This window comes from Liolophura sinensis, chromosome 12, assembly GCF_032854445.1.
Source record: "Liolophura sinensis isolate JHLJ2023 chromosome 12, CUHK_Ljap_v2, whole genome shotgun sequence".
NCBI classification, from domain to species: domain Eukaryota; kingdom Metazoa; phylum Mollusca; class Polyplacophora; order Chitonida; family Chitonidae; genus Liolophura; species Liolophura sinensis.
In genome coordinates, this window is record NC_088306.1 from 16,327,462 (window position 1) to 16,340,997 (window position 13,536).

The window sequence follows — 13,536 nt, forward strand, 5'->3', positions numbered from 1 at the left end:
TTTTCGACTTCAAAAAATTAGCACAGCAGTTTATATCCTTGTGGGTATACATACTTCTCACAAAAATCAATAAACAGAAATACATGTAGTTAAATTCATTGTTGGACTTCACATAGCATTTTCAGATCATAGGCTAAGAATTATGTATGTTTGGTTTTTGATGTGGGGAACTGAAAAACTTAATTTGCATTAATGGAATTTCGAGTCAAAAGTTTTTTTTTTTCAGAATTCTTCTCTCTTGTAAGCAATTCCATGAGTTTGGCCGTTCCCATATGTTTACTGGATACCTGTGGTAGAGATGCTCCTGCGATAATATTACACAGGGTAGATTGTTTGAGGATAGGCAGCATGGTGAATTTATAGGAAGATTGTTTGAGGTTATCTGGACAGCATAACACAAGAGCTAACTTTCTACCTGTGGAGATAGTCATACCTTTTCACAGGCATAAATATGTAGATCTTATCCTCACTTTGGCATGATTAAATGGGTAGTTATCTCACCTGTTTTATTACATTATTCGTTTGTTTGGAGCTACCAGCCTTTAACAAACAAACACTGTGGTACTTGAACTTGCTGTATAAAAATTCAGCCACACAAAAACAGACAACTGGAGTTATCATCACGTCTTATTTCTGCGTCTCACGAAAGTGAAAAAATGCTGGATGCAATGTATGGTATGAAGTAAATATGTTGTTTTTGTCAAAATGACACGGCAAACGAATGAGGCAAGATCTTGAAATGAACATGCATCAAGTTGTGAACACCAACGCTAAGAATTCTTCCTGAAGTGGATGGTGAATGGAATTACACAAAATCATATACGAACATTGTATAAAACGATTCAGTCACAGGAAGAAGAACATTCCTAAAACCGTTTTTTTTCATTAATCTGTCGTTGCTACTCTCGGAACTCCAAGAGTCTTGATTTGATCTAAAGAACATTCACAGAATTCCTTCTTGTAGGATTTAATAATTCTCATTACTGAGAAAAGAAAGGTTGAAAATTTGCAGTAATTACAATAATCAATACAGTCTTTGGTTCATTCTAATTAAGGAAGGGAAGGCGATGAGCGAGGGAGTTCAGTGATGATGGTCAGTGGACCAGTGGTCAAACCAAGAACTTTTAAAAATGGCACTAGTTGCATCCTCACGTGGCACTGAGCACTGAGAGGGATAGAGCAAGGAAACGGGATTGATGGCTCGGTATAATGCAATGGGGGAAAGGCGGGGGGGTGGGTGGGGTGTTGGGTATGTGGGGGGGGGGGTCATGTTTGGTGACTTCAACATGATAATTCATAGGTGGCACTGAAAACTTGTAAATTACGACCAGGTGGTTTTGGCTAGGGTTGGAATTCTACATGGTTAGTGATTGTGGTTGAAGTATGATATGCTGTCTACAAGTGGTTTAGGAGCCTTGCAATGAATTGTTACCTTTTGGTCAAAGAAATTGCTGAAAACTGTCTGTGATGGAGGGTGTTAGGATTTTTCACATCCCTTGTTTAACAAATTTGATGTTGGCCAGAATTTCAGGAGGTTTTGATCTCTGTACGAATAGAAAATTATAAGATTAACTTAGACTTGTGTTGATTTTTTTTTCTGATGCGACTTGAACTGAGTCTAACTGGCTGACCAGTTTAGATAGGATTCATTCTAGAGTATAGGGTTTTGTGTTGTATAGAGTAATGCAGCCTGCATGCGTGTTTACGTACGTCATTAAACACTTAAACAAGATATTAACTGACAGCGATATACTGTCATAATGTGTGACTTCTTACAACAGGGATGTTAGCAAGAACTGCAGATAAACTGCAAAAGGCACTAAACTCTGGTTAGGGGCCTTTCTCTGGTATTCTTCTGGATGAAATCTCAGGTTTCGGATGCGGTGAAGTGGAAAACGACAGCCAGTAGCTACTGGATATTCTGTTGTTCTGGGTGCAGGTATAAATTGTCATCTGACACCTCTCACTTGTGACTTGGAAAGTGGTGGTTGAGTTCAGGAATGTCTCATACATCAGGACAACATGCATGCTTTATGGGACTTCTCCCACCCAGGGGCTCAGATTGTGATTGTGAAGGTCATGTAGACATGCAGTACAGAATTCAGTGTGATTATGTAACAGTTGAAAATTCTAGATAACACAAGGATACACCTACCAATAAGGAAGGCCGCTGAGGCTTATAAGTGTTCTCTGTGCTACATTTGTGATAATGGTAATTCCTTGACCTTTTCACATGTTTGCAAGGTGTTTATTCATGCTTATTCCGAAAGCATTATTCTGTGTTGACTGATAAAATTATACTTTTTTTTTTTTGAAGCACTGAAACTGGCCAACCAAACCAATGTAGTTCTGTCTCCAAAATCAAATTGAAAATGTGCACAAATTGTGCTGAAAGTTGCTCTTTCACATGCCAAAAGGTTGAGGAATTTTATGTATATAGCTGTTGAAAATTCCAGTTTAAGCAAAAGCAAGCAAGACTTAAACGGACTGAAAACACTGATAGGAAGTAGGTGGTAGATGAAAGACCTTTAAACTCTGCAGGAATAAAATACTTAATACATTTGAACATCAATACAGTCGCTGCGAATTCAGGTCCAGCTCATGCTGGCTTCCTCTCCGGTCGTACATGGGAAGGTCTTTCAGCAACCTGCGGAAGGTCGTGGGTTTCCCCCGGGCACTGCCCAGTTTCCACCCACCATAATGCTGGCCGCCGTCGTATAAATGAAATATTCTTGAGTACGGCATGAAACACTAATCAAATAAATAAATAAATAAATACATTTGAAACTTTGGAATCCGCACTTTCAGAAGTGTTTTCAGATCTACAGTAGTGACTCAAAATTCAAAATTTAACACAATGGGCAAAGGATGAGGAGAAGTTAGAGCTTAATAAAAAAAAAGGGCAAAAACAATCACTGACAGGAATTAAGTTGCAGATGAAAGATCATTAAACACTGCAGTCCAGAAAAATGCTTTATACATTTGAAACTTTGGACTCTGCCTTTCCAGAAGTGTTTGCAGTGCTAGATTTGTGATTATGTAACAGTTGAAAATTTCAGTTTAACACAAGGATACACCAAAGGATAAGGAAGGCAAACGAAAGCTTATAAATGCTAAGACACTGGTAGAAAGTATGTTGCATAAAGAGACCATGCATTAATCAGTGTAATCCAGCAAATACTTTTCCAGCAAAGTGTGCATTTAAAAGTTTGGATTTCACAAGGGCCTTTCCTGGCAGTATTGTCACAAGTGGTGTCATATCAGGGCTTAACTACTTGACATGCACAGAATGTTGTAAACATTTGCATTAAAAATGCATATACATGTAGGCCTATGAACTTTGAATACAAAGTATTTTCAGATATGTGTGTCAGATTATTAATTACCCACTGGATCCCCTATTACTGATTACCCACTGTGTCCCAAGAGACAGCTGTAGAGTGCAATATTTTTTAAGCAGTTTATTTAGGTGGAAAAACTCTTTAAAAAAAGTTTAGTGGTCTTCCATCTTAATAACTACTGCATGTCCTGTGGATGACCTAATATTTTGTCCATGGCTAAATATTGTTCATTTTGCTTGATTTTAAGAGTTCTGTTTGGGATTAATGTAATCTTGTATTAGTCTCAGGTTCTGTTGATGTTAGAAAGGTGCTTGATTATTTGGAAGGTAGGCCTACTTCTACATGGTACGGTGATATCCTACAGTAATTAGCACTAAAATCAATATTTTATGACTTTTCATTGCCCCTGAAATGATTTTGGGTGGGGGTGGGGGGCAAACTTAGGTCGATATAGTACTGCATTTTGTTGTTGTTGTTTCTTTGAAAACTTTGGGCCTTAGGTGGCTCAGTTGGTTAGTGTGTTAGTGCAGCGCAATGACCTAGGAGCCTCTTGCCAATGCGGTCGATGTGAGTTCAAGTCCAGCTTGCTTCCTCTCCTGCCGTACATGGGAAGGTCTGCCAGCAGCCTGCATATTGTCGTGGGTTTCCCCCAGGCTCTGCCAGGTTTCCTCCCACCATAATGCTGGCTGTCATCATATCAGGGAAGTATTCTTGAGTACGGCATAAAACACCAATCAAATAAATAAATAAATCTTTGAAAACTTGGAAAATCTTTGTGATCCCATTGTGTTAGTATAGGGGTTCACTGCTTTCTTCGATCATAATGCTCTAGTAAACTTCTTGAAACCCACATATAATAATGAAGCAGTTAGTACAGATTGCAATCATTAAAGGTCTACCTTCATGATGGATTGGCTTGTTATCAGTGACAGATGTCTGGTCACCATGATCATGATATATGCTTGACCTTGACAACAGTGCAGGTTTGACCTTTCATGAGTCTTCATGAGTTAATGACTGAGGTCATGTCTTATTTGATTGCAGTTACCTTACGCTTTAACCTCAGTTTGTCTTCCAGTTGTGAACTGTAATAAATCTTGAAATGTTTTAATTATATACATGTACTTTTCTTAATTCGACTGATGAAAGAGAAATGAATTTGCGGGTTTGCCGAGGTTTTTTTGTGAAGAATGAAAAGCGGCCGTGTGTTCAAGTGCAATTGGATTTACATAATCTTTTGTCCTGTGGGTGTGAAGATATCTTACGGCTGTTAATTTTCTTGTACATGTGCATAAAAGTGAAATGGGAATGTGTATATAAAAAAGAAAGTAAGCTAAAAAAAAAAAGCATCTCAATGCATGTCTGTGGTTTGGTTAATAAGAGTTCAGTTCCCTTGCTCATTTGGTGCAATACAACATGTAGTAATCTCGGTCTGTAGAAACAGTTTACCTTTACTTAGCATAGTTAACTCAACGAGCTCGAGGGTCAGAGGGTAAGGGAGTGGGATGTGTGTAGATACAAGTTTAACCAGATTTCATTGATTACATTTAATGCTGTGTGTGAAATGCTCCTTTCATAAATGATGGTTATCTCCCCTAGTTAGGGCACACTTTGGGTATTCTTTAAAAAAATTGCATCTTTGAAGCAGTATAGTATAGACAAGACCGGGTGAACAGGTGCACTCCCTCAAGAAGGGTGGTGTGGGAGGGGAATACTATCCATTACCCAAGTAAGTTGCACTAAAGGTATACTTGAGGTGCATCTAGGGTGTATCATTGAGGTGTAGCGTATCTGATCTGAGGTGTGTTAGGTACTGCCAATTTATGCAAAGTAACACCTCAAGTACTTAAGTACACCTGTGTAGAGGTGTACCTTGAATGACAAAGCCAAATATAGGATGCCTGAGGTATAAGTGGTGTAAACAAGGTGTATACCTATAGATGTACCTTTGTGTTACTCACATTTAACACACTGATTTACTTTGGTATAATACAAGATCAGAACAGATATTGGTTGTCAATTTGTAAATGCAAGACTCTCACTGTTGTCTCACTGATAAGCAGTAGATTTCAACCATCTAGCTAACATTGGTTGAAGAGCATTTGTCTGCCTCCACAGGTTGTGCTTTCTGTAAATCGTGCGTATGATTTTCAGTAACTTGCCATAGGTCAGTGGTTTATTCTGGACATTCCGGTTTTTTCCTCCCATCAAACTGACAACCATCATAGAAGTGAAAAATTTTAAAGTATGGCAATAATCAAACAAATATATAAATGTGTTTGCCTGTTTTTCTGTTTACTACAGTGTGTTCGGCCATGTCATCATGCAAACATCACCACAAGTCTAGCTAACTGCCATCGCTACTGTCAGGTGAGTCATGACAATTGATAAATACCTGCATGATTAAGGTGTGTTCATCAGCCATGTCATCATGCCAACATCACCACAAGTCTAGCTAACTGTCATCGCTACTGTCAGGTGAGTCATTACAATCGATTAATACCTGCATGATTAAAGTGTGTTCATCAGCCATGTCATTATACCAACATCACCACAAGTGATTGCTAACTGTCATCGCTACTGTCAGGTGAGTCACAACAATTGATTAATACCTGCACGATTAAAGTGTGTTCATCAGCCATGTCATTATACCAACATCACCACAAGTGATTGCTAACTGTCATCGCTACTGTCAGGTGAGTCACAACAATTGATTAATACCTGCACGATTAAAGTGTGTTCATCAGCCATGTCATTATACCAACATCACCACAAGTGATTGCTAACTGTCATCGCTACTGTCAGGTGAGTCACAACAATTGATTAATACCTGCACGATTAAAGTGTGTTCATCAGCCATGTCATTATACCAACATCACCACAAGTGATTGCTAACTGTCATCGCTACTGTCAGGTGAGTCACAACAATTGATTAATACCTGCACGATTAAAGTGTGTTCATCAGCCATGTCATCATGCAAACATCACCACAAGTGTAGCTAACTGTCATCGCTACTGTCAGGTGAGTCATGACAGTTGATTAATACCTGCACTATTAAAGTGTGTTCATCAGCCATGTCATCATGCAAACATCACCACAAGTCTGGCTAACTGTCATCGCTACTGTCAGGTGAGTCATGACAGTTGATTAATACCTGCATGATTAAAGTGTGTTCATCAGCCATGTCATCATGCAAACATCACCACAAGTCTGGCTAACTGTCATCGCTACTGTCAGGTGAGTCATGACAGTTGATTAATACCTGCACGATTAAAGTGTGTTCATCAGCCATGTCATCATGCAAACATCACCACAAGTGATTGCTAACTGTCATCGCTACTGTCAGGTGAGTCATGACAGTTGATTAATACCTGCACGATTAAAGTGTGTTCATCAGCCATGTCATCACGCCAACATCACCACAAGTGATCGCTAACTGTCATCGCTACTGTCAGGTGAGTCATGACAGTTGATTAATACCTGCACGATTAAAGTGTGTTCATCAGCCATGTCATCACGCCAACATCACCACAAGTGATTGCTAACCGTCATCGCTACTGTCAGGTGAGTCATTACAATTGATTAATACCTGCACGATTAAAGTGTGTTCATCAGCCATGTCATTATACCAACATCACCACAAGTGATCGCTAACTGTCATCGCTATTGTCAGGTGAGTCATGACAGTTGATTAATACCTGCACGATTAAAGTGTGTTCATCAGCCATGTCATCACGCCAACATCACCACAAGTGATTGCTAACCATCATCGCTACTGTCAGGTGAGTCATTACAATTGATTAATACCTGCACGATTAAAATGTGTTCATTAGCCATGTCATCATACCAACATCAGCAAAAGCTGTCTTCACTACATGGAAGAGTATTGGACACAGAGGAGTTTTGGAAATATACCAAAGCTAACATGCCATTAAAAATCAGGCTTACTCTATTATCAGGAGACATTTAAAGCACCACTAGATTAAGGAATAATTCATTTGAAGAACAGGTTGACTTCTCGGCAAATGTTTGTATATTTCCTGTAAATCACATAAAATTTTGTCCATGACTAAGTTGCTTGCGGTAGCTATGAGTTCAAGTCCAGCTCATGTTGGCTTCCTCTCCAGCCATAAGTGGGAAGGTCCTTCAGCAACCTGCAGATGGTCGTGGGTTTCCTCTGGGCTCTGCCTGGCTCCTCCCATGCTCGACGATGTCACTGTCGTATAAGTGAAATTTTATAGAGTTCGGCCTAAAACACCAATCAGATAATAAATGAATAAATAAAGACTAAGTTGCTCATTTTTTCTTACTCTGAGTTCTGTTGATCTTAAAAAGTGTTTTACCATTTGTTCTGAGGATACTATAATATATTCCAAAAATTTATTTCTCTTTAAAAGTCAAGTTTTTTTGAGCTCACTCCCTGGTCATTTATTTTAATTACTTATTTACATCATGTTTGTAAAAAATATTGTGTCAATTAGACAAATATTCCATCCAACTGCAGGATAATTTCGTGACTGACCCCTAATTCTTTAATTTGTTTTAGAAGCTTTGACCTGTCTTGTACTAATTTATTACAGAGTAGTTATGGGGTAGATAGCTCAGATCACCTGTCAAATTCCAGACAATAAGTCTCCGCATGTTTATATTAGAAAAGAAGAGTTGATACTTTTTTTTTCTGTAATTTGAGAACTGTGGGAAAACCAGTTGTATTAATTGCAATATTCCCCATAGAAGAAAACCCACACAATTCGAGCATGTATACGAATCCTAGCCATTAAGACCAATAATATTGTGACATGACCTTCAGCTGTAGTCCATGACCTTATTTGACCTTCAAACGCTTTTAGTGACCTGCAACAGATTCCTTTGCTGAATGTTTGATAAATTACTGTGGCATTAATTTAATTGATATTTTTTCACAAATAAATTAGTGGCATATGTGGGTCATTTGTAATTGTTACAAAAAATATAGTATATGTAAACTAAAAAGCTGAAAGACCAGCAACAATTGGGCTCTGTCAATGTAAGGTACAGGGCACAGTCATTTTGTCCATTTCCATAATGAAGAAATTGTCTAATTAAGCCATGAGTAATTTCAGCATATTGCATTCGTGACATGACGAAATTAAAACTTAACACATTCTGGATAATGCCAAAGATTATCATTCTTCTTTTGGGTTTAAAGGTAGGTCTGTGTCTAAATAGACCGTGACCCAAAAGCTGTACATCACAAAATTGTTCAAAGCTGGAATTCCCAGTTACCCATGCTAAATATGTATCTTCAGTTTCAACGCCTTTGTAGGGAATCCAAGTGAGCACAGTAGCTAAATGATGCAATGAAGCTCACTCCAGCAACTAAAGCCATGTTTTAATACATTTTATCTACCACCAGATTTGAGGAGTGAGCAAAGAGAGGGTATAAAATTAAACTTCCTGATTGGGCTTATGAATGGATTAGTACCACTATTCCCTTCTTAAACGTGCAAAAAAAGTGCTGTGTCATGCCAGCTGTCAGTTTTGAAAGTGAAGTGCTTCTTACATTGGTGGTAATGCAAACAAATAAATACTAATATTATTTTACCTTTGCTTCTTCTTAAGAAAGGGATGTGTTATATGTACAAAAACATTACATTACAAAGTGTGCCCAGGGGAGCAAAAATGTTCAAGTGCGAACACAAGAACAATGTATTTTGTCAAGGGAAAATAGACAGGGATTATCATTTTGATAAGGCGTATGCTTGCAACCTCATGCCCTTCCCCTGCCCTGTAAATTCTCCCATTAGTGTTTCCTGCATGTCATACATTTGTACTCTGTGGAGGAATGCACATGCAATAAAGTGGGGTTTCACAAGAATGACTGAACTGTTATTTAAAGGTGAGAATAAAAGGAAAAAAATTAGCACTGTTTTTTTTTTTCTTTTTGGTCAGAGGAAAAAAAACGAAAATTCATTCTATTCAAATAGTTAAAAGTGGAGAAAATGTAAAAATGACGAGTTCAGATGAAGAGTGCGAAAAGTTATTCCTAAATGTGGTCTTCAATATTTTTCCGGTTTTTCCTTAAGGAGAAAAAGACACTTGAAAATAATTTTTGTATGGTGGGTATTTGGGACCACCTTTTGATGTTTATAGTCTTTGTTTAATAATGTCAGAAATGAGGATGTAACACAGAGTTAATGAACATTTTTCAATTATTTTCAATTTTCAATTAAACCTCAATTTGGAGCATATTTATATTTTTAATATGTTCATAAATATTATCATAATTTAGGTTAAATGCATTTGTTTTGATATAAACAACAAATTTACATTCAATTAAATTTATTAGACAAGCATCACATCCTTATTTAGAACACTATTACGCAGCAACGATAAATAACAAAAGTTGGTCCCAGATACCCACCATACAAAAATATTTTCAGATACCCTTTTCACTTGAAAAAAAAATTCAAAAAAATATTAAAGGTCATATTTGCAAATAAGTTTTGACGCTCTTTCATCTGATTTTGGCATCATTTTTATGTTTTCTTCTCCTTTAACGATTTTAAAAAAAATTCCATAGTGGTTGTATTATTTGAATAATATACTCCTGCTTGTACACATCATCTCAGTTCTTGAAACCTCTCCAAGGAGCAAAAAGCATGCACTGCATAAAATAGTATCAAACACATTAAAATTGAAAAGTGAAATTGAGGAGATTACAGGGGGAAAATTTAAGTTCCAACATGTCACAATGGTGTAATGTGAACAGTTCAGTTGTACTAGCTATTAAGGCAATGTTTTGTGTCAAATATAGCCCTACATGTATCATTGTGAATGGTGAGCTGACCCGGAATCTACTGACGTTTGACCTAGGCCAATTCTCTTGCCTTTTCTCCTTCCTTTATCTGGACAAAAGCTACATGTAGCTCCCTTAATTATTTGTCCACTTTAGCCTATTTAGTGTATGACTCACCGGGGTTGATCTATTCTGACAGGGCAGGAGATGAAGAAGAGATGCTTTACAACTCTTCCTTATAAATAGTCCCTTTGTAAGTCTGCATGGCTTGAGAGAATGTACACAGGTAGAAAAAAAAAATAGCTGTTAGTTTTTAACTTGTCAGTGCCCCCAGAAAGCTTCTGTTAACTTTCCCCAGGCCATTATTATGTTGTCAGCTTCTGAACAATGTGTCGTAATTATCACTTACCCTGTCCACCCTCCCATCAGCAATTTGGACTCTTCCTAGAGAGCCTCTATAATTACACTTCACCTGATACAGGGCTGAGTTTTTGCACAAAAATGACATCCGCATGAAAGGTGGACAGAAAGAAACCAGATGTTATCAATTTCAAGCAGATTTATAAATCTGAAGGACTGTCAGTGCCCTTTCCAAACATTCTTCCACCTTGTGCATAGAAATGTCATCCACGCATTCAACAGGTGGAAAAGAAGGCCGTTCTTGTCAGTTACAGATTCAAAGGTGAAAATGATTTACGTCTTGGCGAGTGATGAAAGATACCTCTCCATTCTTGACAGAAGGGGAAAAAAAAACTTTATCTCCCTGCTTTGTCTATTGTAAATTCATTATAATGAACATCATGGTTTATAAGTGTAGAGAGGCTCTTAAGACTAAAGTGGTAAGGTTGGTATATGACAGATGTATGTCATAGCTAAACTTTAAGACTCGATACACACCTGGGGCGTAGGGTGGGGACTTCCTGGCGAGGATTCAGGTGTGTTGAACATCAGCAACAGTGTGGTGACTTTGTTCCTGGGGAAATTTACTGACTTCTGACAACATCTTTACACTTTGACTTTTACTATCAGCCAGTCCATGTAGATAGGTGAAATAGAAAAGAACCCTATCTCTCCACACCCTACTCAAATAAAAGGGCCTTAAAAAAGGGGGATATCGTATATCCACTTTCACATTTCTGGATAAAGTAATGCCAGTTTTCTCAGGTGACACTAAAGAAAGTTCCCAAAATCCCCCTTTTTCCCCCCTTGAGCTACCAGCTTTTTTTATGGTTGTCCTGTTTGTCAAGGCTTTCTGATCTTGTAAATATGTCTTTAACAGGAACATTTGTTGGGAAAATCAACATTTCCCGCAATTTGTAGGATTTTTCACTTTTGTTTTTCGAACCTCCCCTGTCATTGATGAAAAAGATTCATCTACCTTTAAAACTAAAATGTTTATTATGTTTGTCTTTGTGAATTGCCACTCATATTTTCATATGAAATACCCCTTCCTCTACAGTTTCCAAAAACAAACTTTATTTTATATCAATATCAAAATTTTATCAATTTGTGTGCATATACATACAAGTATGTATGGTTCAGGTGTTGAAACCATTAGTATCATTGGCCTCAGTATGAGTGCTGTTTTCTCGTTACCAGGCAGGTGAGTCTGCTTGTGTGGAGACTTGTGGCTTCCTAAAACTGGCTCACACAACGAAGCCTGGCTCCTGTCACGCACCTGAAGCTGCTACTGGATTTGAAGCGGCCTGCATCCAAAGTTGTACCAAAGACGGAGATTGTGGTGATCACCTGAAATGTTGTAGTAATGGACCAGACTGTGGCTTCACCTGTCAGAAGCCAGACAAACTCAGCCAAGGTCAGTATGTCTATCTGCCCAACACCCAACTACTGGCTCATAGGGTGTGGGTTCAGTCCCAACCATGGACAGTTTTGTAACTTTATTACTCATTTTCATTATTTGTGCGACCTTGTCAGTCCGTATTGCTCATTTGTTCAGATATTTTGTTCATTTAGACTGTTATATTTGTATCGTGTCCGTTGGAAAGTTTGCCATTAACTTAACAAAGGATGGGGTTTTACACCTCAAATACTCCAGTTTCCTCCACCTTTCAACCGAAGCACTGTCGTAAAAAGTGAAAAGTTTTGTCTACGGCGCTAAAAAACAATGAAACAGATACAAACTGCCGTTCACGGAACATGTGTAAGCGGTACATTGTCCATAGATGGCTGGAAACGTTCCATTGGGTTTACATTTGGTAAAATGTTTAACGCCTAACTGCATATTTTGGGGGGGAAAGTGTACCAGAATGCTGTGATTTTTACGTGTACTTGACTATTAACTGGTGTGTGACCTAGGTTACATACCTTAAGTGCATATTTATTTATTTATTCGATTGATGTTTTACGCCGTACTCAAGAATATTTCATTTATACGATGGCGGCCAGCATTGTGGTGGGAGGAAACCGGGCAGAGCCTGGGAAAACTCACCACCATCCACAGGTTGCTGCCAGACCATCCCATGAATGCATATTTAAGTTAAAATTCACAAGCCTTCACTTCTCTGAGTTTTCCTTAGTGTGAGTTGGTGGGGTGTCATGTGTGTTGTCTTAGGCATGATACTTTAGTTGTCACAGCACTCTGGCTGCGTGGACTTGCCCTGTCACGATAAAGCACATTATATGTACGCGCACCTAATCATTCGTCATCACCTGACTGAAAAATTGTTATTAAAGTATGACATGAAAAACTAAGATCATACATATATTTGGGGGAATTTGATATGGCTGCATTTCTGTTTTCGAATAAAACATGGACTTTTTGTCATAAATACCATGCTTATGATTTCAGACATACCAAAGATGCCTCATTTTGTAAAAGTCACGGAGAGTCGTAAGGGGAGAGCAGCCATTGTCAATTGGCATGGTGCCAAGGTGTCGAACGACAGCCTGGTGCCCCCTACAGTGATCTATGTGCTACAGTATCGTCATATCCTGTCCCCAAAACCAAACTGGGGCTTCAACACCCCCTGGCTGGTTGTCACCCAGGTAAGCGTATGTGTCTGTAACCATGTCTGCCTGCTGTCCATTCATTGGTATGTGTGTCTTTCCGTCTGTTCAAGATTTCTTTACGTTCACACAGATGAACAATGAACACTGATGTACCAGTTTGAGCTTTAAAGGATGAAATTCTATTTAGTTTGCTGATCATAAGTAATTATTGATTTAATGGTGGGTATTACTCAGGTTAGTTTATGGTTTAGAAACATTTATTGCGACTGGCCCCGATAGCACAGCTGGTAGAGCGTCCGCTTCGGGAGCGGTAGATCCAGGGTCAATCCTAGGTTGAGTCACACCTAAGACCTTAAAGGAGGAAGTTTTAACTTCCTCGCTTGGCGTTCAGCATGAAGGGAATAGTGCAACGACTGGTTGACCTGTATCTGTATAATGACTCGTCT

At 38.4% G+C, this 13,536-nt stretch overlaps 1 protein-coding gene across 1 annotated transcript in view; it reads left to right on the forward strand.

Annotated features, from left to right (window-relative positions):
• The window catches only part of LOC135479737 (anosmin-1-like), a 28,220-nt gene that overhangs the window by 1,205 nt on the left and 13,479 nt on the right, over nucleotides 1-13,536 (forward strand). The window contains exons 3-5 of the mRNA XM_064759640.1: nucleotides 5,646-5,711; nucleotides 11,720-11,936; nucleotides 12,930-13,126. Of these exons, the coding sequence (XP_064615710.1) occupies nucleotides 5,646-5,711; nucleotides 11,720-11,936; nucleotides 12,930-13,126 (480 nt within the window). The remainder of the gene's footprint in view (nucleotides 1-5,645; nucleotides 5,712-11,719; nucleotides 11,937-12,929; nucleotides 13,127-13,536) is intronic.